Here is a 23,169-nt window from a genome sequence, read left to right as displayed (position 1 = left end):
GGGCTTATAGATATAAGCAAGTCTTATTGCCTCTTTCTTCCAATCCTAAAAGTCTATCACCATAATACAGGCTAACAGCTGCTTTAAATCTTTTTTGTAATAAGGGTGTAGAGGGAATAAAAGTTTAAAACAGCTAGAGTTACTGTTTCTGATATTTGAGAAAACCTAATTTGTTCACAGAGTGTATCTGAAGGAGTGTAGCAAGGAATTGTATTTGAAAAGATCTGTCCCTGGGTTTTAAACTGCAGAAATCTTGAAAGAATTATACAATGAGCACCCGTATATCCACCACCTAAATTCTACAATATTTTGCTGTATTTGCTTTATGACATCTAGTCATTCATTGATCTATCTTTTTTTAAAAATGTATTTTAGATTAACTTACAGGCATCAGTAGCCTTCAACCCTAAACATTTTAGTGTGCATATAATTAACTAGACTTTAATATTTGTTTATGGTTTAAAAAAATTTACAGAGTGTAAGGTGCATTCAGTTTTTTAAACTGTGTAAACCTGTGTAATCCAAACTCCTATTACCCTACCCCATTACCTAGAGGCAACCACTGTTCTATTTTCTTTTTTTTTTTTTTACATGGACTAGTTTTGCCTGTTGTAGGATTTCATGTATAAATAGAATCATACACTAAGCACTCTCCTAGGTAAGGCTTATTTCACCCAGCATAATGGTTTTGAAACTCATCCATGTCATTGTGTGTATCAGTGAATTTTTCCTTTTCCTTCTTTTAATTGCGAAGTTGTATTCCAACAATATATGATGCTTATGTGTTCTGTTGATGGGCATCTGGAATGTTTCCAGGGTTATTCCTCCTTTATTCTGTTACTGTGATGAATTACATTTATTAACTTTGCAGTGTTAAATCAATTTCCTATTCCTCTTGATCACAACATATTATTCTTTATATATTGCTGGAAATTGTGTTTCTTGTGCATGGCATGTAGTTGGGTCTTCCTTTTTATCCAGTCTGGGAGTCTCTGCTTTTTACATGGAGGGTTATTCCATTTATATTTAATGCATTTATTAAAGTGGTTGGATTTCAGTTTTTCATTTTGCTATTTGTTTTCTGTTCTACTTTTTTAATTTGTTTCTCTTTTCCTCCGTTTCCTGCCTGCTTTTGGGTTAATAGAGTATTTTTTACAATTCCATTTTAATTTTTCTGTTGTTCTTTTAGCTACAGCTCTTTGTACTATTATTTTGTGGGAGCTTGGTTGACACAAGAATTACAATATATATCCTGAACTTTTCAGTCTTCTTTAAGTTAACGTTGTACCCCTTCATGTAAAATATAAGAACCTTGCCACTATAAATTCCATTTACCATCCCCTGTCTTCTTTGCTCTAGTTGTCATATGCCTTATATCTATATGTGCTATAAATCCCACAACACAGTGTTACAATTTTTGCTTTAAACAGCTAACTGTATTAAAGTAATTTAGAGGAAAAAGCCTTTTATATTTGCTCACTTACTTACCATTTCTGGTGCTCTTCATTCCTCCTGAATGTCTCCTTTAGCCCAAATCAAATCCTTTACCAGTTTTTATAGTGCAGGTTGACTGGTGATTTTGCTTAGAAATATTTTTAATTTGCCTTTATTCTTCCCCTCCTTTATTTTTGTGGGATATTTTCTGGATATTGAAATTCTGGGTTGACTTTTTTTTCTTTTCAATATTTTGAAGATGTCATTCCAGTGTTTTCTGGCCTCCATTTTTTCTGGTGAGAAGTCAACCTTCCTTCATATTGTTCCCATGTATGATGTATGTAATACGGGTTTTGTTTTGTTTTGTTTTTTTCCTGGCTGATCTTAAGATTTTTCTCTTTATATGTATTTGGTTTTAAGCAGTTTGGCTGTGTTGTACCTTGGTGTGGTTTTTCTTTGTTCTGCTCAAGGTTTGTCAAGTTTTTCAATCCATAAATTTATGTCTTTTACCAAATTTGGGAAACTTTCAGCTCTTATTTCTTCAGAAATTTTTTCCCAGCCCTATTTCTCTCTTCTCATTCTGGGATTCCAGTTACATGTATGTTAGACCTTTTGGTATTGTCCTGCAGATCACAAAACTGTTTTTTTGTTTGTTTGTTTGTTTTTTTCAGTTTTTTCTCTCTGTTTTTCAAATTTGATAATTTCTGTTAATCAGTATTCAAATTTATTGACTCTTCTGTCATATCAAATCTGTTAAGCCTAGCCAGTGAATTTTTTTTTTAGATATTGTACTCTCTAGTTCTAGAATTTCCATTTAATTCTCTTTTGTAATTTATATTTCTCTAAAATTTACTATTTTTCTAAATTCATTTTGAGCATATTTTCTCTGGGCTTGACCTTACTTGTAATAAGAGTTTTAAAATCCTGTGTCTGCTATTCTAAATTGGAGTCATCTTGGCCTGTCTTCATTGATTATCATTGTTTCTCTTGCACATGGTAACATTTTCCTGTTTTATCTTACATCGAGTAACTTTGGATTATATCCTAGATATTGTGAATAATTCATTATAGGATCTCTGGATCCTATTATATTCTTTGAGGAGTATTGACTTTTTGTTTGTTTCTTTTAGCAGTCAGTTAAATTAGGTGGGCACAGACTCTAAACTCTGTCTTCCTTGTAGTGAGCAGCAGCTGAAATCTCTAGTCTATTCTTTTGGACTTAGATGGGCTGCTTGGATTCTGCTTTGAATATGTACTTCGTGAGTCAGCCACAGATTAGGACAGAATTTATGTGAAGAATTGAGGATTCTCTTTGTGACCCTTTCCTTTCTGGGGTTTTCTTCCTCACTTGTTAGCTGATGTGTTTGTCTCCACCCTGCCTTCTGATTTGCAAACAGAAAGACTGCAGTTTTTATTTCAGAATTTTAGTTGCCCCCTGAGGTATGCCTCAGACAAAGAGCCATTAAAAAAAAAAAAAGTGGGGGAAGCATACCCAGTGCCTTTCTCATCTCCTTGGTATTGCTTTTCCTCCAGTTTCTGCCTGCTTTGTGTGCATTCCAGTGCCTTCAGCTCTTTCTTTTTTTTTAATGTTTTGTCTATTGTTCATAATTGTTATCTATAGGAGAATTGGTCTGATATCACTGGAAGCAGAACTCTGTTCATTTTTTTTAGGCATCTTTTAAAATGTTTTTGTATTTATTTCTTGGCTGCGTCGGGTCTTAGCTGCGGCACACAGGGTCTTAGTTGCGGCATGTGGGCTCTTTGTTGTGGCATGCTGGTTCCAGAGCCTGTGGGCTCAGTAGTTGCAGTGTGTGGGCTCCAGTGTGTGTGGGCTCTGTAGTTGTGAACAGGCTCTCTACTTGTGGTGCACGGGCTCAGTAGTTGCGGCATGCGGGCTTAGTTGCCCTGTGGCATATGGGATCTTATTCCCCGACCAGAGATTGAACCGGCATCCCCTGCATTGCAAGTTGGATTCTTAACCACTGGACCACAGGGAAGTGCCCCTATATTATTGTTAATGTTGATTGTTACTAACAGGTACAATGTTAGAGTCACCAATAAACACACAAATCAATGAAGATTAAATTTCTTGTTTGCAGTTTATCCTATTCCTTTGTCCTCTAAAGAATTTATGTAGGGCTTCCCTGGTGGCGCAGTGGTTGAGAATCTGCCTGCCAATGCAGGGGACACAAGTTCGAGCCCTGGTCTGGGAAGATCCCACATGCCGCGGAGCAGCTAGGCCCGTGAGCCACAACTACTGAGCCTGCGCGTCTGGAGCCTGTGCTCCGCAACAAGAGAGGCCGCGATAGTGAGAGGCCCGTGCACCACGATGAAGAGTGGCCCCCGCTTGCCACAACTAGAGAAAGCCGTCGCACAGAAACGAAGACCCAACACAGCCAAAAATAAATAAATAAATAAATAAATAAAAAAGAGATCTCTCCACCCCATTGAAAAGTAGCAAAGACAAAAAAAAAAAAAAGAATTTATGTAGTTTGTAAATGTGCTTAATGACATAAATATAAATATAAGAGAGGGAACAAATCTTAGTGATGATTCCAGCCATTATGATTCCAGTGAGAAAAGCTTTGTCATGTTACTCAAGTATAGGAGTTCATATATTATTGTGGTTAAAGGTTTCATTAGTATCGAAGCTCAAATAGGTAACTGGAATAGCAGTACTCTGAATTCCACTGTCAACCTTATCTAGAAATTAGGATCAATCTTGAATTTTTTTTGATAATTAATTTTCTTAGTATATATATCTCTTTTTAAACTATTCATAATGTTTGAGTTGTCACTCAAGTAGTTTGATTCAGATGTACAATATTTTGATCATGTTGATTTAACTTTTAGTTGCCATATTTTTACTCAAGGAGAGGTTAATCTTTGTCTTCAAGGAAGGCCTAATCTCAGGTGGATCATAATGGGTTCACAGGTAGTCACGATGTAAAAAAATATTACCACGGCATTGCCAAGAGCTGATGTTAATGAAAGAACTACGCTAATTCATTAACCCCCTTCATTCTGAACTTCTGCATGGTCTTGGTGGCTTTAACAGAAGCGTCCCCTGTGGCAAATGGGTGTCTAGAATAGGTGTGAGAACAAGGAAGTGTTCTTGCCCAAAACAAGAAGGGCCCAAAGCAAACAATAGACATAATGAGAATCACTTCTCTTTTATGTTCCCTTTTTTGTTTTTGTTTGTTCTTCTAAAGGTTCTTTTTGAAGGGGGATTCCTGAGTACCTTTGTTCTATGTAGAAATCTGTGATCTTTCAGTTTATTCTTAACCCTTTGGGGCTAAGCCTAATAAGTTGGCTTAATTTAACACCTTACACTTCCCCTAATGCTCCTCATTTCAAGGTGTCTTTTTTTTTTAAGGTTATCTGGATTATATTTAGTGTTTTAGAACTTCATGACAACTTTGGTTATCTTCAGTGGCTTTATTTAATAACCATGATTGCACTAGAAAACCCAAATGATGCCTAAACCACAGTAGAACAATGTTAGTGACTGTGGTCGGGGCTACTGAGAATTTAGCTGACCAACATGTAACTTGAAAACTTGCTGCATGTGCCATGTCTGACATAGGGTATTTCTTCTTGTCTTTTTCCCCCCGATCTGTAGGAGGCCCTCTTCATTGCTCGCTTCAGTCCTCCGAGCTGTGGTGTGCAGGTGAACAAGCTGTGGTACAAGCCTGTGGAGCAGTTCATCTTACCAGAGGTACAGGCTGTAGTAAAGAGACTCTGGTCCCAGTGCAGGCTGCTGTCGGCCTGAGTATGTGCTTCCAGAGGCAGACTCTGCATATTCTCCTGCCAGGACAGCCCTCCAGAGTGGCGGATGAGGCTACCAGCGGGGATGTACTAAGGTGTAGCACTCTGCATTCCTCCCTCCAGAGAGCTGCATCATGCCCCAAAGGTTCCAAACCGCACTTCGAAAAGCGTTGCATGTTACCATGGTTTATTTAGTGGAGTAGAGAACTGCATGAGTGCTCTAGTGACAAAGGATAGTAACAGGTGTGGTTGATAGGAAGACCAGGCACAGGTACCATTTGAGTAAATCAAATAGTTTGTTTATCTAAGGAATAGGGGGGTGGAGGGAAGTGCAGACAGGATAATGGCAAAGAGAACGGTCACATTTCCAAGGTAAATAAAACTTCTCCAAGTAGTGGAAGATGTTTGAAAACATAACTCTTAGGTAGAGACCACCCCAGCTGCCAGGTGCCCTCGTCAGCCCTGGAGTTAAGCCCAAATGTGGTTGTATTACACTGTGTATTACACAGTTGGACATGAACAGATTGTTCCTCCATCAACCTCAGCCTTTCCAGGCTATTGCAGTCTTGTCTGAGGACATTTCTGAACAGCATGCTTTGGCACCACAGTGTAGGGGTCAGTTTCCCGGTCACCTCTGGCGGTCACTTTAGATGAGCTGTAGTTGACAAGTTCCCCTGGCAACATGAACGCTGAATTAAGATGTGGAAGCTGGATGATTGACCAGCCCTGCTGGCTAACCGGGAAACATCTTCCTACCACCAGGCATGTGGGTTGCTGTTCACACTTATGCAACACAGCAAAGTCACACGTTTTATAAGGTGCTGTGGATCTTTGGAGATGAGTACAGGTAGTTAAACTTTGCATGTTGATTCTGTGACTGTCAAAGGGAGCTCCTTTATTTCACCTATGGGAACCTCTGTTTAAAAGCATTTTACAGAAAAGCAAAACTAAAACATACTGGAAAAAATTTTCCAGTTTCTCGGTGTTATAAAAAAGAATGTAGTGAACATCCTTACACTCTGTTTTGTGTACATAACTGGTTATTTTCTTAGGATGAATTGTTGGTTCAAATTTCTACACATTTTTGAGGCAGATAATTTCTTTCTGGAGGACAGTTTAGCAGTTTGTATCAATTTGAATAATCATCAACATTATATGAGAATGCCTACCTATATGACCTTTTTAAATTTCATATATGAACTTTTTTCCTTGTTAAATGAAGTATGTACCATCAAAGGTATCTCTTACTCTTAATTAAAAGTAGTGGCTCAACTAAGTAGTATTGGCCAAGTGTTGGATCTCAGTTTTTGAAGGAAGCTACTCTTTGGTTTGTTTACTCATTGACTCAGAAAATATTTATTGAGAACTTAGTATATGCCAAGCACTGGGGCTATTTGAGACATAGTACAAAGATCCCTGCCCTTAAAGCAGCTTACGTCCAAGTGAGGTTAGAAGAGCCAGCACTGATGTTCTGCTTAACTTGCTGTGTCCCAGGCACAGCTGTAAGCAGATTTCCTGCACTGATTGGTCCGCTTCTTTAGGATTGAAACAAGGCATCAATGAGAGTCCCGCCTTTCTACTGAGAACCAGCATGGGCGGAACGTCACTCAGACTTTGTGACTCCCAGGGGTGAGGAGTGGGGTTCTGAGGGGACCAGGAACACTAGCATTGTGTTAGGTGCTCTCCAGAGAGGTCTGGAGCCTGCTGGAGGATCGATTTTCACAGACGGCTCACGCGGGTTGGCAGGAATAGGAAGGGAAAGGCTGCCGCACCTGGAAGGCAGCGTGGGGCAGCACATCCGGGGGCAGGTGCCTGAGCAGCCGCCTGTGGGTGAGTTGAGTCCCTGCGCTGCCTCTCGGTGGCTCTGTGACCAGGAGCAAGCGCCTTCGCCTCACTGCGTCTCTTCCCTCCTTTGTAAGAGGCACGCAGTTCAGAGGGTTACGCTAGGGCATAAATGATTTCCTAGATGGAGAGCGTTTAGAACGTGCCGCCCCACGGTGAGCGTTCGGTGAATCAGTGTGTGCTGGCCTCTTCACTGCTGGTCCTCCTCTGGACTTGTGGTTCCTGTTCTTCAAAAGCAGTGTCTCTCCCCTGGGCCGTTTGGCCCCAGGGCACACTTAGCAGTGTCTGGAGACAACCCGGTGTGGGGCAGCGCCGCATCTTGTGGGCAGAGGCCAGGGATGTCCGAACATCCCACATCGTACAGGACACGTCCCCACAGCAGAGAGTTATCTGGCCCCAGATGTCAGCGGTGCGCAGGTAGAGAAACTCTAAGAGGAGGGAGTCACAGCGTGGGGCAAGGAGAAAGAAGATAGGCTGTGATATTAACTTCAGGCTAATCACAGTCTTATGGGGCCTGCTCCATTATCTTGGTCAGCCTCGTAGAAAGAATTACAGTTTTTGATGAGTCCACAAAAAACCATTACTTTCCCTTAGAATGTCCTTGTCCTTAGGAAATACATGCTGAAGTCAAGGTGAAATGTATTTTTCAAGTGATTCAACAACAAAGAACAACAGAAAAGTATGTGTGTCTAGAGACAGAGATAAAGCACATGTGGCCAGGGACTTCCCTGGCGGCCCAGTGGTTAAGGCGCCACGCTGCCACTGCAGGGGGTGCAGGTTTGATCCCTGGTCGGGGAACTAAGATCCCGCCTGTTGTGCGGCGCAGCCAAAAAGTTTAAAAAAAAAAAAAAAGGCACATGTGGCCAAATGTTAACAGTTGGTGAGTCTAGGGGATTTGGGTAGTAATTTCAACTTCTGTAGGTTTGAAGCTTTTCAGGATAAAAATTAGGTTGGGGCAAGGAGCTGCCTTCCTTGCCAGTGTTCAGGATGGTATATATGGCAGTAGGTACTCAGGATGGGAAGGACTCAGCCAAGTCAGGCAGTGGCCGTTTTAGTTATTAAGACTTTTACTGGCTAAAGCCTTGTGATCTTTATTTCCCTTGACGCTTTCAGCTAAACTGGCTTTTGGTTTTTCATTACATCTGAATAACCTTTTTTCCTTTTATAAACACGCAGTTATTTAATAGTGTCTGCATCTGGGGGAGTAGGATTATGGATGATTTTTATTTTCTTCTTTCTGTGTATCTATTTTCTAAATGTTCTGAAATAAATATATATTAGCTTTTATTAAAAGAAAAAATAAACTTTTAAAGATAACATATTCTTTTCTTTTACACAAAATCCTATTTTTGTTGAAAACCTGTTTAATTTTATATAGATACTCATTTTTGCTGCCTCAAGCCTAATTGGGCTTATTTGCACAGAAAAAATGATAGTGATGAATGGGTTTGCCTGCCTATCGTCAGCAGAGAATGCCCGAAGAAAAACAGATCGTTGATCCCAGCTGCGGGGGAGAAGTGGTTGATTTGTTCATCATCCTATTCCTTCCACACTTCACAGTCGGCTAGAGTAACGTCAGCAGTATGGCTTGTCAGCTAAGCAGGGCTCTTGCACTGTTTTCGTCGTGTGACTCACTAAAGCATAAATCTCACTGGGGGTCACAAATTTAAATGGAGACTGCTGTGTGTTTCTTTTAAAATATTCATTTCTCTAATTTCATATTTCTCTTAGTGCACCTGAAACCTGAAACTAATTTCAATAAAAAGACTGTTTTCATTCAACCCGAGTCACTAGAGACAGTATTGTTAGCATCATGGGTATTTATACGCTTACTTTTTATGAAAGTTGAAATTCTTTAGAGGTAGTCATTTCTCCAATCCACAAGAAATCGTTAACAGTTACAGGCACGAAAGTACTGTGTATGTGTAAGCTACTCTGTTGGTTTGGATGACGAGTTAGAAATAGGACACAGAAGAATGGACAGCATGGGTTGCACATATAACTCACTTACGTTATGGGTGAGAGGACTTCTGAGAGCTCATTTTTCCAACCTATACCGTGCTGTTCTTTCCTGCCTTTTAATTTGGTTTTATGATTTTAGCAGGGACTTGCCATAAACAAGCCGTTTCGCATCTGCAGAGATTCCTAGCTTTGTGATTACTTTGTATGAGAGTAGAAAGTAGGCATGTGAGAGAAGTGGGGAATAGAAATTTAACTGTGACGTGGAGCAGGTACGGGGAGGTGGAGAAGGCAGAGCTCCTCCCTCCTCTCAAAGCAAAACAACTGGTTATCAGTTGAGTGAATAAAAAAGCAGGATCACTTTTTCTGGTAATTACTCAGTTTAGTCAACATTGTTGATGTTATATCACAACCCAGTCAAACAAAATGGAGTTGGGTGCCGGGCAGAGTCAGGTGCCAAGTGTCAGTTGAATGGACTGGACAGAGAATTACTTGATTTGTCATCATATTTGCCAGATTTGTAGTTTCAAAGTGAAGCTTTTTTGAGGTCACTATAGCTTTTACTTTGGTATGGTTCATTTGGAAGTATAATTGCAAAGATTCCCAGTGACCTAACTGCCACCTCCAGGGGACACTTACCTGGAGTCCTGACCCTAGTTGACTACAGTTTTCTCTTAGCTTATATGACATGCATTCTTCTGGTTCAGCTTAATGTGGCTCCGTCCTTCTTCCCAGTACATAACTTCATTATCTCCTCTTCCGTTTTCCCCTTAAACGTTAATCATTAGGATCTGAAACCCAAACTTCTGTTTATTTTACTCATTCTTCCTAGACAGTTTCATCTATTACCACCTGTTTACTGCAGCCCAGATTTCTTATGAACTCCATACACACTTCAGCCACCTACTGAACTCCTCCACTTGGAATGTCCCCTGGGCGTTCTATGGTGATAGCATCTCCAGCCCACCCATTCTCATCTCCTCCTGTATTTTCAGTGTTGGGTCATAGTATCTCCTTTTTCTCAGGCACCCAAACCAGAATCGTGGGCTTTAATCCTCAATTCTCATATCCAAGCACTCACTAAGTCCTATCAATTCTTTCTCCTAAACTTATTTGGTATCAGTCCTTCCAAACTTTATCACTATTAAAGTTTTGGAAGAAAGTAAAGTATCCCAAGGGGAAGAGGTCGTTGTTGCCAGGAGAAAGACACATGATTAACCCAAAGCAGCCTCACACAGTCAAGGGTCTAGGACTTAGCTTTCGGGTCCTAATGCTGACCTTGCGGAGTGTATAAACCAGAATGTCTATTGATTCATGTTCGATGGGTGTTAGCTCATTAGAGTGGTTTGAATTCTTGCGGCCAATAGCTAGGAACCTCCTTCCTGATATTTCAAGGCACCTAAAAAACAATCTGAACTGTACTTGGTTTGGGCATTGAATTTGATTACAGCAGTGGGAGGTGGGTGTTTTTGAGAGCTGTCTCATTCAGGTAGGATGTGACCAGAGTGCTTTATATCTTCCAATTATTCTGTCTCCCCTTAGACATTGCTACTTGTTGCCAAAATTCTCTCTTAGACCAGCTTTCCTATAGTGTTTTAAGGGATTGGTTTTACTAATTAAGCTTCAACCTTAGAGCTCTTCCCAGTTATTGGAAACATTGTTTTTTGTTTTTGTTTTTTTTTTAAAGGAATTCCTTTATTTTTATTTTTTATTTATTTATTTATTTATTTATTTTTGGCGTGTTGGGTCTTCGTTTCTGTGCAAGGGCTTTCTCTAGTTGTGGCAAGCGGGGGCCACTCTTCATCGCGGTGCGCGGGCCTCTCACTATCGCGGCCTCTCTTGTTGCGGAGCACAGGCTCCAGACGCGCAGGCTCAGTAGTTGTGGCTCACGGGCCTAGTTGTTCCGCGGCATGTGGGATCTTCCTAGACCAGGGCTCGAACCCGTGTCCCCTGCATTGGCAGGCAGATTCTCAACCACTGCGCCACCAGGGAAGCCCCATTGTTTCTTTTACTATAAGAATTTAATTAGTTCAACTCAGAGGGCAGTCTCTTTAAATTTATTTATTTATTTAATTGAGATATAATTGACATACAACATTATATTAGCTTCAGGTATACAATAAAATGATTCAATATATGTATTTGTTGCAAAATGATCAACACAAGTCTAGTTAATATCCATCACCAGACATAGTTACAAATCTTTCTTATGATGAGAACTTTTAAGATCTACTCTCTTAGGGGCTTCCCTGATGGCGCAGTGGTTAAGAATCCGCCTGCCAGTGCAGGGGACACGGGTTCAAGCCCTGGTCCGGGAAGATCCCACATGCCACGGAGCAGCTGAGCCCACGAGCCACAACTACTGATCCCACGTGCCACAAGTACTGAAGCCCACGTGCCACAACTACTGAAGCCCGCTCCGCAACAAGAGAAGCCACTGCAATGAGAAGCCTGCACACCATAAAGAAGAGTAGCCCCCCCTCTCACCACAACTAGAGAAAGCCCGCGTGCAGCAATGAAGACCCAATGTAGCCAAAAATAAAAATATAAATAAATTTATTAAAAAAGAAAAATCTACTCTCTTAGCAACTTTCAAATATACAATACAGTATTATTAACTACAGTCACCAGGCTGTACATTACATCCCCAAGACTTATTTTTTTGTAAGTGGAAGTTTGCACCTTTCGATCACCTTCACTCGTTTTAGCCACCTCCCACCACCCACCTCTAGCAACCACCCATCTGTTCTCTGTATCTATGAATTCAGTTCTTTTTGTTTATTTTAGATAAGTGAGATCCTTATGGTATTTGTCTTTTTCTGTCTGACTTATTTCACTTAGTGTAATGCCCTTGGGGTTCATTCGTGTTGTCACAAATGGCAAGATTTCATTCTTTCTAATGGCTAGTAATATTCCATTGTTTATGGATACCATATTTTCTTTATCCATTCATTCATTGACGGACGCTTAGGTTGCTTACATGTCTTGGCTATTGTAAATAATGCTGCAGGGAGCATGCATATATCTTTTCGAGTTAGTGTTTTCATTTTCTTTGGATGAGTACCCAGAAGTGGAATTGCTGGATCATATGCTAGTTCTATTTTTAATTTTTTGAGGAACCTCTGAACTTTTTTCTATAGTGGCTGCCTCAGTTTACATTCTCATCAACAGTGCACAAGGGTTCCCTTTTCTACACATCCTCGCCAACACTTGTTATTTCTTGTCTTTTCAGTACTAGCTGTTCTAACATATATGAGGCAATATCTCATTGTGGTTTTGATTTGCATTTCCCTTATGATTAGTGATGTTGAGCATCTTTTCATGTACCTGTTCACCACCTGTATGTCTTCCTTAGGAAAATGTCTATTCAGATACTCTGCCCATTTTTTAAAACCAGCTTCTTTGGCTTTTTGCTGTTAAGTTGTTTGGGTTCTTTATATATTTTGGATATTAACTCTTTATCAGATACATGATTTTGCAAATATTTTCTCTCTTTTAGTAGGTTGCCTTTTCATTTTGTTGATAGTTTGCCTTGTTTGCTGTAGTCCTACTTGTTTAGTTTTGCTTTTGTTGCCTTTGCTTTTGGTATCAAATCCAAAATATCATAGCCCGAGACGGATGTCAAGTATCTTACCACCTATGTTTTCTTACAGGAGCTTCCTGGTGTCAGGTCTTATGTTCAAGTTTTTTAACACATTTGAGTTGATTTTTGTGTATGGCATAATTTAGTGGTCCAGTTTCGTTCATGTTAAGCACGTGGCTGTCCAGTTTTCCCAACACCATTTGTGGAAGAGACTGTCCTTTCCCTGTTGTATATTCTTGGCCCCTTTGTTGTGAATTAATTGACCACATATGCATGGGTTTATTTCGGGGCTGCTGTTCCACTGATCTATGTGTGTGTTTTTTTGCCAACACCATATTGTTTTGATTACTATAGCTTTGTAATATAGTTTGAAATCAGGAAGCATGATGCTTCCCACTTTGTTCTTCTCTCTCTAGATTGCTTTGGCTATTTGGGATCTTTAATGATTCCATACAAATTTTAGGATTGTTTGTTCTATTTCCGTGAGAAATGCCATTGGTATTTTGATAGGGATTGCATTGAATCTGTAGATTGCTTTGTGTAATATGGACATTTTAACAAGTTTTAATTCTTCCAATCCATGATCATGGAATATCTTTCCATTTATTTGTGAATGGATAAAGAAGATGTGGCACATATATATGATGGAATATTAATCAGCCATAAAAAGAAACAAAATTGAGTTATTTGTAGTGAGGTGGATGGACCTAGAATCTGTCATACAGAGTGAAGTAAGTCAGAAAGAGAAAAACAAATACCCTATGCTAACATATATATATGGAATCTAAAAAAAAAAAAAAAAGGTTTTGAAGGACCTAGGGGCAGGACAGGAATAAAGATGCAGACGTAGAGAATGGACTTGAGGACACAGGGAGGGGGAAGGGTAAGCTGGGACGAAGTGAGAGAGTGGCATGGACTTACATATACTACCAAATGTAAAATAGATAGCTAGTGGGAAGCAGCCGCATAGCACAGGGAGATCAGCTCGGTGCTTTGTGTCCACCTAGAGGGTGGGATAGGGAGGGTGGGAGGGAGACGCAAGAGGGAGGAGATATGGGGATATATGTATATGCATAGCTGATTCACTTTGTTATAAAGCAGAAACTAACACACCATTGTAAAGCACTTATACTCCAATAAAGATGTTAAAAATAAATAAAATTAAATTTAAAAAAATTCTGAAAGAACATTCTTAATATATAAAATATACAGTATTAAGATAATTTATTAAAAGCTTACACAGATTAATAAGAAAAATATAAAACTCAGTAGCTAAATGGCAAAGAAGCATGACAAGGCAATTCCCAGAAGAGACTATAATTCACAAACATCATTAGAAATCAAAAGAAACACCAATTAAATGAGGAACCGTTTCTTTAAATCTACTAAATTAGCTTAACTTCTTTTACTAATATCCCATACTGGGAAGAGGACAGTGCAACTGGCATTCTCATAAACTGCTAATGACCCTACAGGTAGAATTTGTTTTTTGTTTTTTTTTTTAATTTATTTATTTAATTTATTTATTTTTGGCTGCACTGGGTCTTTGTTGCTGCGCGCGGGCTTTCTCTAGTTGCGGCAAACAGGGGCTACTCTTCGTTGTGGTGCGTGGGCTTCTCATTGTGGTGGCTTCTCTTGTCGCGGAGCACAGGCTCTAGGCACGCGGGCTTCAGTAGTTGTGGCACGTGGGCTCAGTAGTTGTGGCTCGCGGGCTCTAGAGCGCAGGCTCAGTAGTTGTGGCGCACGGGCTTAGTTGCTCTGCGGCATGTGGGATCTTCCCGGACCAGGGCTCGAACCCGTGTCCCCTGCATTGGCAGGCGGATTCTTAACCACTGTGCCACCAAGGAAGCCCTAGAATTTGTTTTTGAAAAGCAGTTTGGCAGTGTATACCAAAATCCATATAAAGTATCTGTATTCCTGTCCCAGTAATTTCACCTCTGGGAATTTATTTTAAATAAAAAGCAAAGTATTGGGGAAAAATAAACATTTACACCAAAACACGCCTCACATTATTTTAGTAGCTGTTTGGTAGTATCCAGATGTCCAACAGTAGGGAGATGTCTGAGTGAATCAGGATGCATTCACTCAGCAGTATTGCCACAAGTACTTGAAAAAGAGCAGTTGTAACAGCGGCAGTCGCATAAGGAAATGCCTTTGATGCAATGGGAAATGACAGCAGCATGTAAAACTGTCTATAAGGTCTTTGTAACTGTTGTTTTAGATGTGCTCTAAGATATACACCAAAATGTTAGCATTGGTGTCTTAGTGGGCAGTAAAAGTTTTAACCAATGTGTCTTAGAAAAAATAAACTCTTCTCTAGAAACTTACTTAAAACCTAAATGACAGCAATAAAGAAACCTACTCACTGTTCATCTTTCCACAAAAGAGCTTTGAAGGTACAATCGTGTGGGAGAGCCAAGACCTCCAAGGCCTTGTGTCAAGAAATCTCCACAAAGTGACAGTCAATGATGGGGGAGGAGTTCTCAGAGTCATAACAGTAAGTCATTCATTTTTTAAAGGTTGTTTAGCACACCTTAGCATTTTTTAATATGTAAAAGTGTTTTTAAGTTTACTTTTACATTAACTCATGGAACAATGAATCTTATTATTTTAGAACATATACACTAGAAAATGTTGAGTCACCATAGTAAAGATGAAAAACTCAAATGTTCTATGATTTTGTAACTTCAACTTTAGTAAATATATAGTTTTGCCTTAAGTCTAGTGCATTTTTAGAAAGTGCGATGTTTATTTCTTCATAGTTTTTAAGTTAACGTTCTTTTAAGTTCACTTACTCTATAGTATTCAGAATATTCACTATCTCACTTTGATAGTATGATGTCAGTTACAATACTATAGATAAAAGTATTAGAAAGTAAGGTTGAGTATTCACTTTCATTTATGTTGTTGGGATTTGTGACTTTTTTCATTTACCAAATTTTCTTAAAATTTGAAAGTTTGACAATAAATTTCTCAAAGTGTAGGATGAAAAAGAAGGTGTAGGCAAACTTAAAATGGTGAACTTTAAGTAAATAAGTGGTATATGTGCTGATGTCAGAATTGTTCTCCTTGATGCTCTGATCTAGTGATTAGGAAAGCACTTGGCATTTAAGTTCACAAGCTTAGTACATTCCATTAAATATTAACCTTATTCACGTAAATTAATCCCTGAATTTGAAATGAAAATCATGTGGTTTGTTATTACACGTTCAGAAACCATTTACTGCACACTTGTGAGCCAGGCACAGTCATGGGCAAAATAGGCCCATTACTGGCCCACAGTGGAATTTATAGTCCAGTGAGGGGAAAAGACACTAGACAGATAGACCCACAAATTCATGTGTAATTACAACCTTAGCCTTGTAGGCCATGTATCAGATTTCATCCTTGATTCTGAAAAGTCCTTTATTTAAGACACAGCGTTTTACGGATTTATAGTTTTTTTTTTTCTTTCCTTATTTTCAAAGCAAGTGCCTTTAATATCTTGCCTCCTTTTGTGTGTATGAAACTTAAAAATATCCAAAACATGCCAGAATTCTGTACTGCTTAGTTGGTTGCACAAAAGGAAATCAGTTTACTTCTGAATTGAGGGCTAGATTTAAATGTAAAGACTCAAGTGATCTGCTCTGGGGATGAATATGGTTGTGGAGGGCATTGATGGCTTAAACACTCAGCTAACCTAAAAAAAAGTCAGATAACTTAGTAGCCTATTCGAAGAAACCCGTGTAGAGCTGGAAGTTTTCCTAAGTCTTGCTGCCTTGCCAGCAAGTAATCATGTCAGAAAAATTTTAAAGACAAAATAAAAGCCAAGCTGTGACCTTTTAGACAGAAGTTAATAAACATAAAGTACTGTTAAGTACTAAACAAGCCAAAACAGTATAGATTGTACAATTTAAAAAAAAGAGTGTGCAATCTTTTGTAGACGTACAAGGTTGGAATCTGTAGCGCTCACCTTTAGAGATTTCCTCCACATTCAGCTACAAACCATATTCTGAATTGAATGGCGATTTTCCCACCATCACTGCAGGACACTGTCTCTCTACTGGCTTTATTAAAACATTGCTTTGTACAGGGACAGCTCTGCTAGAAGGATCTGTTCAAAGAGGACTAGCCAGGCAGTAAGCCCTCTTGACCACCCATCAAGAAGAAACGCTGTAAACATGCTGAGGCGTGGCTGTGACAGTCCCATCCAGCCCGCAGCAGCTGGATGGCTGGTAGGGTGTTAAGTTGGGGTGGAACACACAGAGGTGAGGCCCTCACTTTGGGTAAGGGCCTGGGGTAACCTGTGAGGTAGAAGAGGTAAATCTCGTAATAACCAAAGATGCTCCACACCTTAGCGGCAGAGGGGACTGTCGCTGGCTGTTGGTGCAGTGGGCACCTTCAGCAACATCAGTCGTCAGTACGGCTCGGGCTGAACTGTTTGCTTAGAGCGCTTGTCTCTGCGTGGCAGCTGTCACTTTGAAATGTGCTCAGGTGTATTTGCACTCACGGGCATTTTCAATTTCCACGAAATCAGACGTGGTTATAATTTTTTTTAAGTGGTGGAGTTCGGATGTAAAATAAAATTGGTCTTGGTAATAGTGTTGGTAGCAAGTTCAAGAATACGTGATTCTATGTAGGCTGGAATTCTGAACACTAATCCGTAGATTACTGTGTGTACCTGATCTTGGACATTGGAATTAGACGACAAAACTAGAATGCTGATGTCATCCTGATAGCGTTAAGTCTAGTGCACCAGCATCTTAGATGGATTTATGTGCTGTGGCGTCACATTATGAATTGTGCCAAATCAGTTTTCAAATATAAGAAATGTATTCTTAGTAATAAAACACCAAGCACTTCTATTCTGGTTTCTTTCAGGCTGGGGAGGGTGCCTTGCCTCATGAATTCATGGAAGGTGTGGAGGGAGTTGCAGGTGGCTTTCTTTATACTATTCAGGGTAAGTCAACTGGTTAAAAGTTGAAAAACATACTGAATCTCGCCTACCTCATCTTCATACTTTTGACATCAAAGGTAATTTTTTTTTTTTTGGTCATTAAAGATAGTAGCTCTATTGCTACATAATTCACATACCATATACTTTACCCTTTTAAAGTATTTGATTCAATGGCTTTCAATATATTCAGAGTTCTGCAACCCTCTCCACCACCCCAAAAAGAAGTGGCTGTGTTTGTCTTCTTGAGTGATGCTCCTGAAAATATCCACATCAGTGAATTCCGGTATCAGTGATCTCTAAGCAAAGCTATTGTTGATGCGGTTGCTCTTGGTCACTTGTCCTGATCATCACTTACGGAGCAAAGGTGCCCAGTAGTGCATCATCTGGCTTCTCAAAGCTCTGCAGATCATGGATTCCTATAAAAGAATTAGGACACAGCTTCCCTGAAGGCACACAGTGACTTGGGGAGAGCAGAGGCCGTATTCTGAGAGGCAGGTCTTCAGGGGTCTCCCTTAATAGTGCAGGGTTGAGGATGGGGCAGACCCCTCTGTTTGAGGCCACTACAGGTAGTTTGAAGATGTGAATGGGCTGTGGCTTTTTTCAATTTCTAGCATCTTCATTTATACAGTGTTTCCTCATAGAAGCATTTCTATTCTTACATCACCCCTAAGGGTAGGCTGGAATAGGTACATAGGTTTTACCCACAAACCTGCCATTAAAAATAGAGATTTAAAATTTACGGATCCTTAATTTTAGTCCAGAGATTTTTCATAAAACTGTGAGACCACTCTGCTAGGGAAGGTATGGACTTAGCTCACAGAGGCTAATGGCTCAGCCCTGGGGAGGACTCAGATCGGGAGGTCAGGCCAGTTTCGTAAAACAGCTCACACTGGGGGGCCGGGTACAGGTGTTACACACCATCTGACTTCATGTCTAGCGACTTCCTTTCTTTTGCCAGTTAATTCATGTATGTACCATCAAGAGTCTTTAAAAACTTGAGGGGCCCTTGAGACTTCTGGCACTAAACCGTTCTACAGGGAGGAACTGCTGTACCCTAAACAACTGTTTGTCTTAAGTTTTCTCTCACTGAGGCTAAAGGATTAAGGTTTGGGTGAGGAAAATTCCTTTCAAACAAGAGAGAAATAACTCAAGTGTTAGGCTAAAGAAATTAAAATGAATAGATTTTTCTTCTTATGTACTGGATATATCTGAAAATCTGACTATAATTTTTTAAAATCTGAGGATCTACGTGCTGTTCAGAAGAATCACATGGTACACAAATTTTGTTGGGCATTAGCATCTCTGGCTGGGCCCTACCTCAAGCCTACAGAGTTAAAAATCTTCAGGATTGGAGCTCAGATACCTGTATTTTAATAAGCTACCTAGATCGGTTTGATGCCTCCAAAGTTTGAGAGGCCGTAAACCACATGATTCTTGTAAATGGCACCTAGACAGATGATCAGATTTAAAACACACACAGAGGGACTTCCCTGGTGGTGCAGTGGTTAAGAATCCGCCTGCCAGTGCAGGGGACACAGGTTCGAGCCCTGGTCTGGGAAGATCACACATGCCGCAGAGCAACTAAGCCCGTGAGCCACAACTACTGAGCCTGCGCTCTAGAGCCCGTGAGCCACAACTTCTGAGCCCACGTGCCACAGGTATTGAAGCCCACGCACCTAGAGCCCATGCTCCGCAACAAGAGAAGCCACCGCAATGAGAAGCCCGCGCACTGCAATGAAGAGTAGCCCCTGCTTACCACAACTAGAGAAAGCCCGCGCAGCAATGGAAGACCCGACACAGCCAAAAAAAACCCCACACACACACAGATATATTACTTTATTACTTTTTTTTTTTTTAATTTTATTTATTTATTTATTTATTTATTCATGGCTGTGTTGGGTCCTCGTTTCTGTGTGAGGGCCTTCTCCAGTTGCGGCAAGTGGGGGCCACTCTTCATCGCGGTGCGCGGGCCTCTCACTATCGCAGCCTCTCTTGTTGCGGAGCACAGGCTCCAGACGCGCAGGCTCAGTAGTTGTGGCTCACGGGCCTAGTTGCTCCGCGGCATGTGGGATCCTCCCAGACCCGGGCTCGAACCCGTGTCCCCTGCATTGGCAGGCAGATTCTCAACCACTGCGCCACCAGGGAAGCCCTACTTTATTACTTTATACTCGTATTTTTCAGATATATGCAGAATAAACCAACATGTACAATTTGTTAATGAAAAAGCCTGTATTTCTGCTCTTGTTATCATCCATTCCTATTGCTGCAATTTTATAACACTTTCACTTTCGTTCAAGTGTTAAATTGTGTATATTTATCCTTATCTTTAAAGTGAAAGGACATTAGAGGAGAGCGTAAGAGTTGAAAGGGACCCGAGGTCATTTAGGCCTGTGTTTTTCAAAGGGTTGTTTGTGGTCCACCTGCATCAAAGTTACAGGAAGTCACAGGTTAGAAATACAGATTCCTGGGCTCTACCCCAGACCCGCTGGATCTTTAGGCTTGGGGCCTAGGAATCTGTATTTCAGTAGGCATTCCTGAGAACCACAGACTTAGTCCAACTCCTCCTTTTACAGATGAGAATGCTGAGGCCCAGAAACGCGTGACTCGTCCAGTGCCTCACCGACAGGGGCAGAGGTAGAAATCAGACACAGGCCCTCGGCCCTCACACCCAGTCTTGCTGTTCAGTCACGGAGAGCGGACGGCTGGGTTACATCTCGGTTTCTCTCCCCCACCCCTCAGCCACTCACTCGTTTAGTTTTCAGAAATTTTCTAATTTGAGACAGCTGAGAAAATCCTGCGCTAGTGATAGGATTGCTGCCATATTTGAGGACAGTCCCTGCACAGATGTGACAAATGATCCGTGAGCTTGTGAGGTGGTAATTAAAATGTCTTCTAAGCACATTGGTCATAAGTCTTATATAAAATATCATCAATAAACCAAAAATAGAGAGTGCTATAAGAAACACCCATGTACTTGTTGCTCAGATGTTTGCATTTTGTCATATTTGCTTCCTTTCTTTGTTTTCAGAGAAATAAGGCGTTACAGATACAGTTGAAGCCCCTTCCCTCCCAGTACTTCCTACCCCCCGTTCCTCTCCCTTCCCCTTGGACAGGAGACCACTGTCCTGAAACTCATGTGTACGCTTCCCATTCTTATTTTTCTACTTTCTACTACATGCATGTGTATACAACTTGTAATAACATACAGTTTTGATTAAAGTATTTTATAATTTATACCTGTGGTATCACATTGTATATATCAGTTGGCAAGATACTTTTTCTCACTCAGCATTATTTTTTAGTGCCATTCCTCTAAACATCCAAGATCAGGTTAATTTTTTTAAAAATTTGTTTTATTGAAGTATAGTTGATTTACAATGTTGTTAGTTTCTACTGTACAGCAAACCAATTCAGTTACATATATATATACACACACACACACACACACATTCTTTTTCCCATTCTTTTCCATTATGGTTTATCACAGGATATTGAATACAGTTCCCTGTGCTCTACAGTAGGGCCTTGTTGTTTATCCATCCTATAGATAATAGTTCGCATCTGCTAGTCCCAAACTCCCAATCCATCCCTCCCCCACCCCCCCAGCCCTGGCAACCACAAGTCTGTTTGTTCTCTGTGTCTGTGAATCTGTTTCCGTTCTGTAGATGAGTTCATTTGTGTCATATTTTAGATGCCACATATAAGTGACATGATATATGATATTTGCCTTTCTCTTTCTCATTTACTTAATATGATCATCTCTAGTTCCATCCATGTTGCTACAAATGGCATTTCATTCTTTTTTATGGCTAATAGTCCTGTGTGTGTGTGTGTGTGTGTGTGTATATACACACACACACACCACATCTTCTTTATCCATTCATCTGTTGATAGACATTTAGGTCGTTTGCACGTCTTGTCTACTGTAAATAGTGCTGCTATGCAGGTTAATTTTTTAAATTGCTGTATTCCATTATGTGAATATACCACAGTTTAACCATTCTCCTCTTGGTGGGTATTGAGGCTGGTTCAGTTTTTTCATTGTCACAAACAATGCTGCCATAAATACCCTTGTGAATGTGTAAAATAATGTCTCTGGGGATATCTACAAGTGGACTTAGCGAGTCAAACAGTCCGCACAGCTTCAGCCTAACTAGGTACTGCTGAATTGCTCCCCGCAGTGAGTGTATCCCTTTATTCTCCACCAGCAATGTGTGGGAGTTCCCATTTCCCCACCTCAGAGTTCCTAACAACTGTGTTCTGTTAGGTTACCTTGGGAGGAGGGTTAATGCAATAATGTTACAAGTTCTGGGTCTTAAGTTTGCAATAGCCTTTTTCTTCAGCTCTCTTTTCCTTCTTAGAAGGTGATGCTCTCTTAAAAAATCTTCATTCTCGCCCTCGAAGACTTCTTGATCATATAAGCAATCTCCACGAGGAGGATGCCTTACTGAAGGAGGAAAGCAGCCTCTATGATGATATTGTGTTTGTGGATGTTGTTGACACTTACCGAAATGTTCCTGCAAAATTATTGAACTTCTATAAATGGTAGGTTATAAAAATGTTGGGTAGGTATTGTTTTATTTTTCTTTTGATGTAGAAACAATTTATCAACATGAAACCACTGAGATTTTTAAAAAAACAAACCTAAGAGCACTGTGCACCTGGGACGTGATCTGTTGTACCCTGGTTCTTTGTGAGGACTGATCTTCTAAAATGCTGCTGCTTTATTATTTCGATGAGCTGATCCATAATATGAATGATATTAATGTATCAAAAACAAACAAGGCAAAAGTTGATTCACTCTGAGTCATTCCTACTTACATAGTTGTCTTGAGCCAACATTAGGTGAAAATCAGTGAGTTTGAAAATGGCCTATCTTCAGGCATTTTCATATCCACCCACCTATATCCCCCATTTACACACAGGTTACTGATATGAATTCCATTCAGCTGAACATCCACATTGTATTTCCTTTCTCTCCTCCAACCCATTTAAAAACTACCTGCCCTAATTCCAGAAGCTTTAATAAGATGAAATTCAGCAACCCTTATAGTCTACCATATTGTTAACTTCCCAGACCCTCCAGTATTTCTTGGATCTTGGTTGTAACTCCTACTTTTATTATAATACCACCACCAATAATAATATACTATAACAGTGACTCTTCTTAATTGAATACATGTAGTTGTTAATATTATTGTTACTCTAGGATCCCATAACTTGCTGTGAGCCCCGATACTGTCTACCCTGACTGTAGATCTGAAACCTTCTCTCTCTCTTTCTGTCTAGACCAAACCCATAAAGTATATTCATGTCTTTGTCTTTTCTTTTTTAAAACTTTATCAGGGAACTTGTTGCTCGGTGAGCCCCCGAGTCTGTCCCTTCTTCTGTTTTGCCCTGAGCAGAATGGGAAATCATCAATCCTTTATGGATATAGTTCCCTGGTCCTGAGGGGTAGACAGTTTAGTTTATGGGCGGTAGTTTCATAGCTGGGGCAAATCAGTGTAATTCTGGAGTCATCTTGTGGGTAGAGGGCAGATATAAATGTGAGCTGGAAATGTGGGTATGCCTAGAATACGAGGATTAAGTTTGACAGCTGTAGTAAGAGAAAGAACCTTCTTTTAGCTCAAGGTCACCAGTGGGGTTC

General features: G+C 40.2%; 1 protein-coding gene across 4 annotated transcripts in view; it reads left to right on the top strand.

Annotated features, from left to right (window-relative positions):
* Nucleotides 1-23,169, top strand: part of B3GALNT2 (beta-1,3-N-acetylgalactosaminyltransferase 2) — a 49,255-nt gene that overhangs the window by 21,787 nt on the left and 4,299 nt on the right. For 2 of the 4 annotated variants that reach the window (XM_057531609.1, XM_057531611.1), the window contains exons 5-8: nt 5,057-5,152; nt 14,973-15,083; nt 17,447-17,525; nt 21,884-22,067. In XM_057531609.1, coding sequence (XP_057387592.1) covers nt 5,057-5,152; nt 14,973-15,083; nt 17,447-17,525; nt 21,884-22,067 — 470 coding nt within the window. Of the gene's footprint in view, nt 1-5,056; nt 5,153-14,972; nt 15,084-17,446; nt 17,526-20,095; nt 20,919-21,883; nt 22,068-23,169 lie in introns of those variants that run through there. The other 2 variants (XM_057531612.1, XM_057531610.1) reach the window with 2 other exon arrangements.

This window comes from Balaenoptera acutorostrata, chromosome 16, assembly GCF_949987535.1.
Source record: "Balaenoptera acutorostrata chromosome 16, mBalAcu1.1, whole genome shotgun sequence".
NCBI lineage: Eukaryota > Metazoa > Chordata > Mammalia > Artiodactyla > Balaenopteridae > Balaenoptera > Balaenoptera acutorostrata.
The sequence above is the reverse complement of the archived record's forward strand: the minus strand, read 5'-3'. Positions and strand labels throughout refer to the sequence as shown.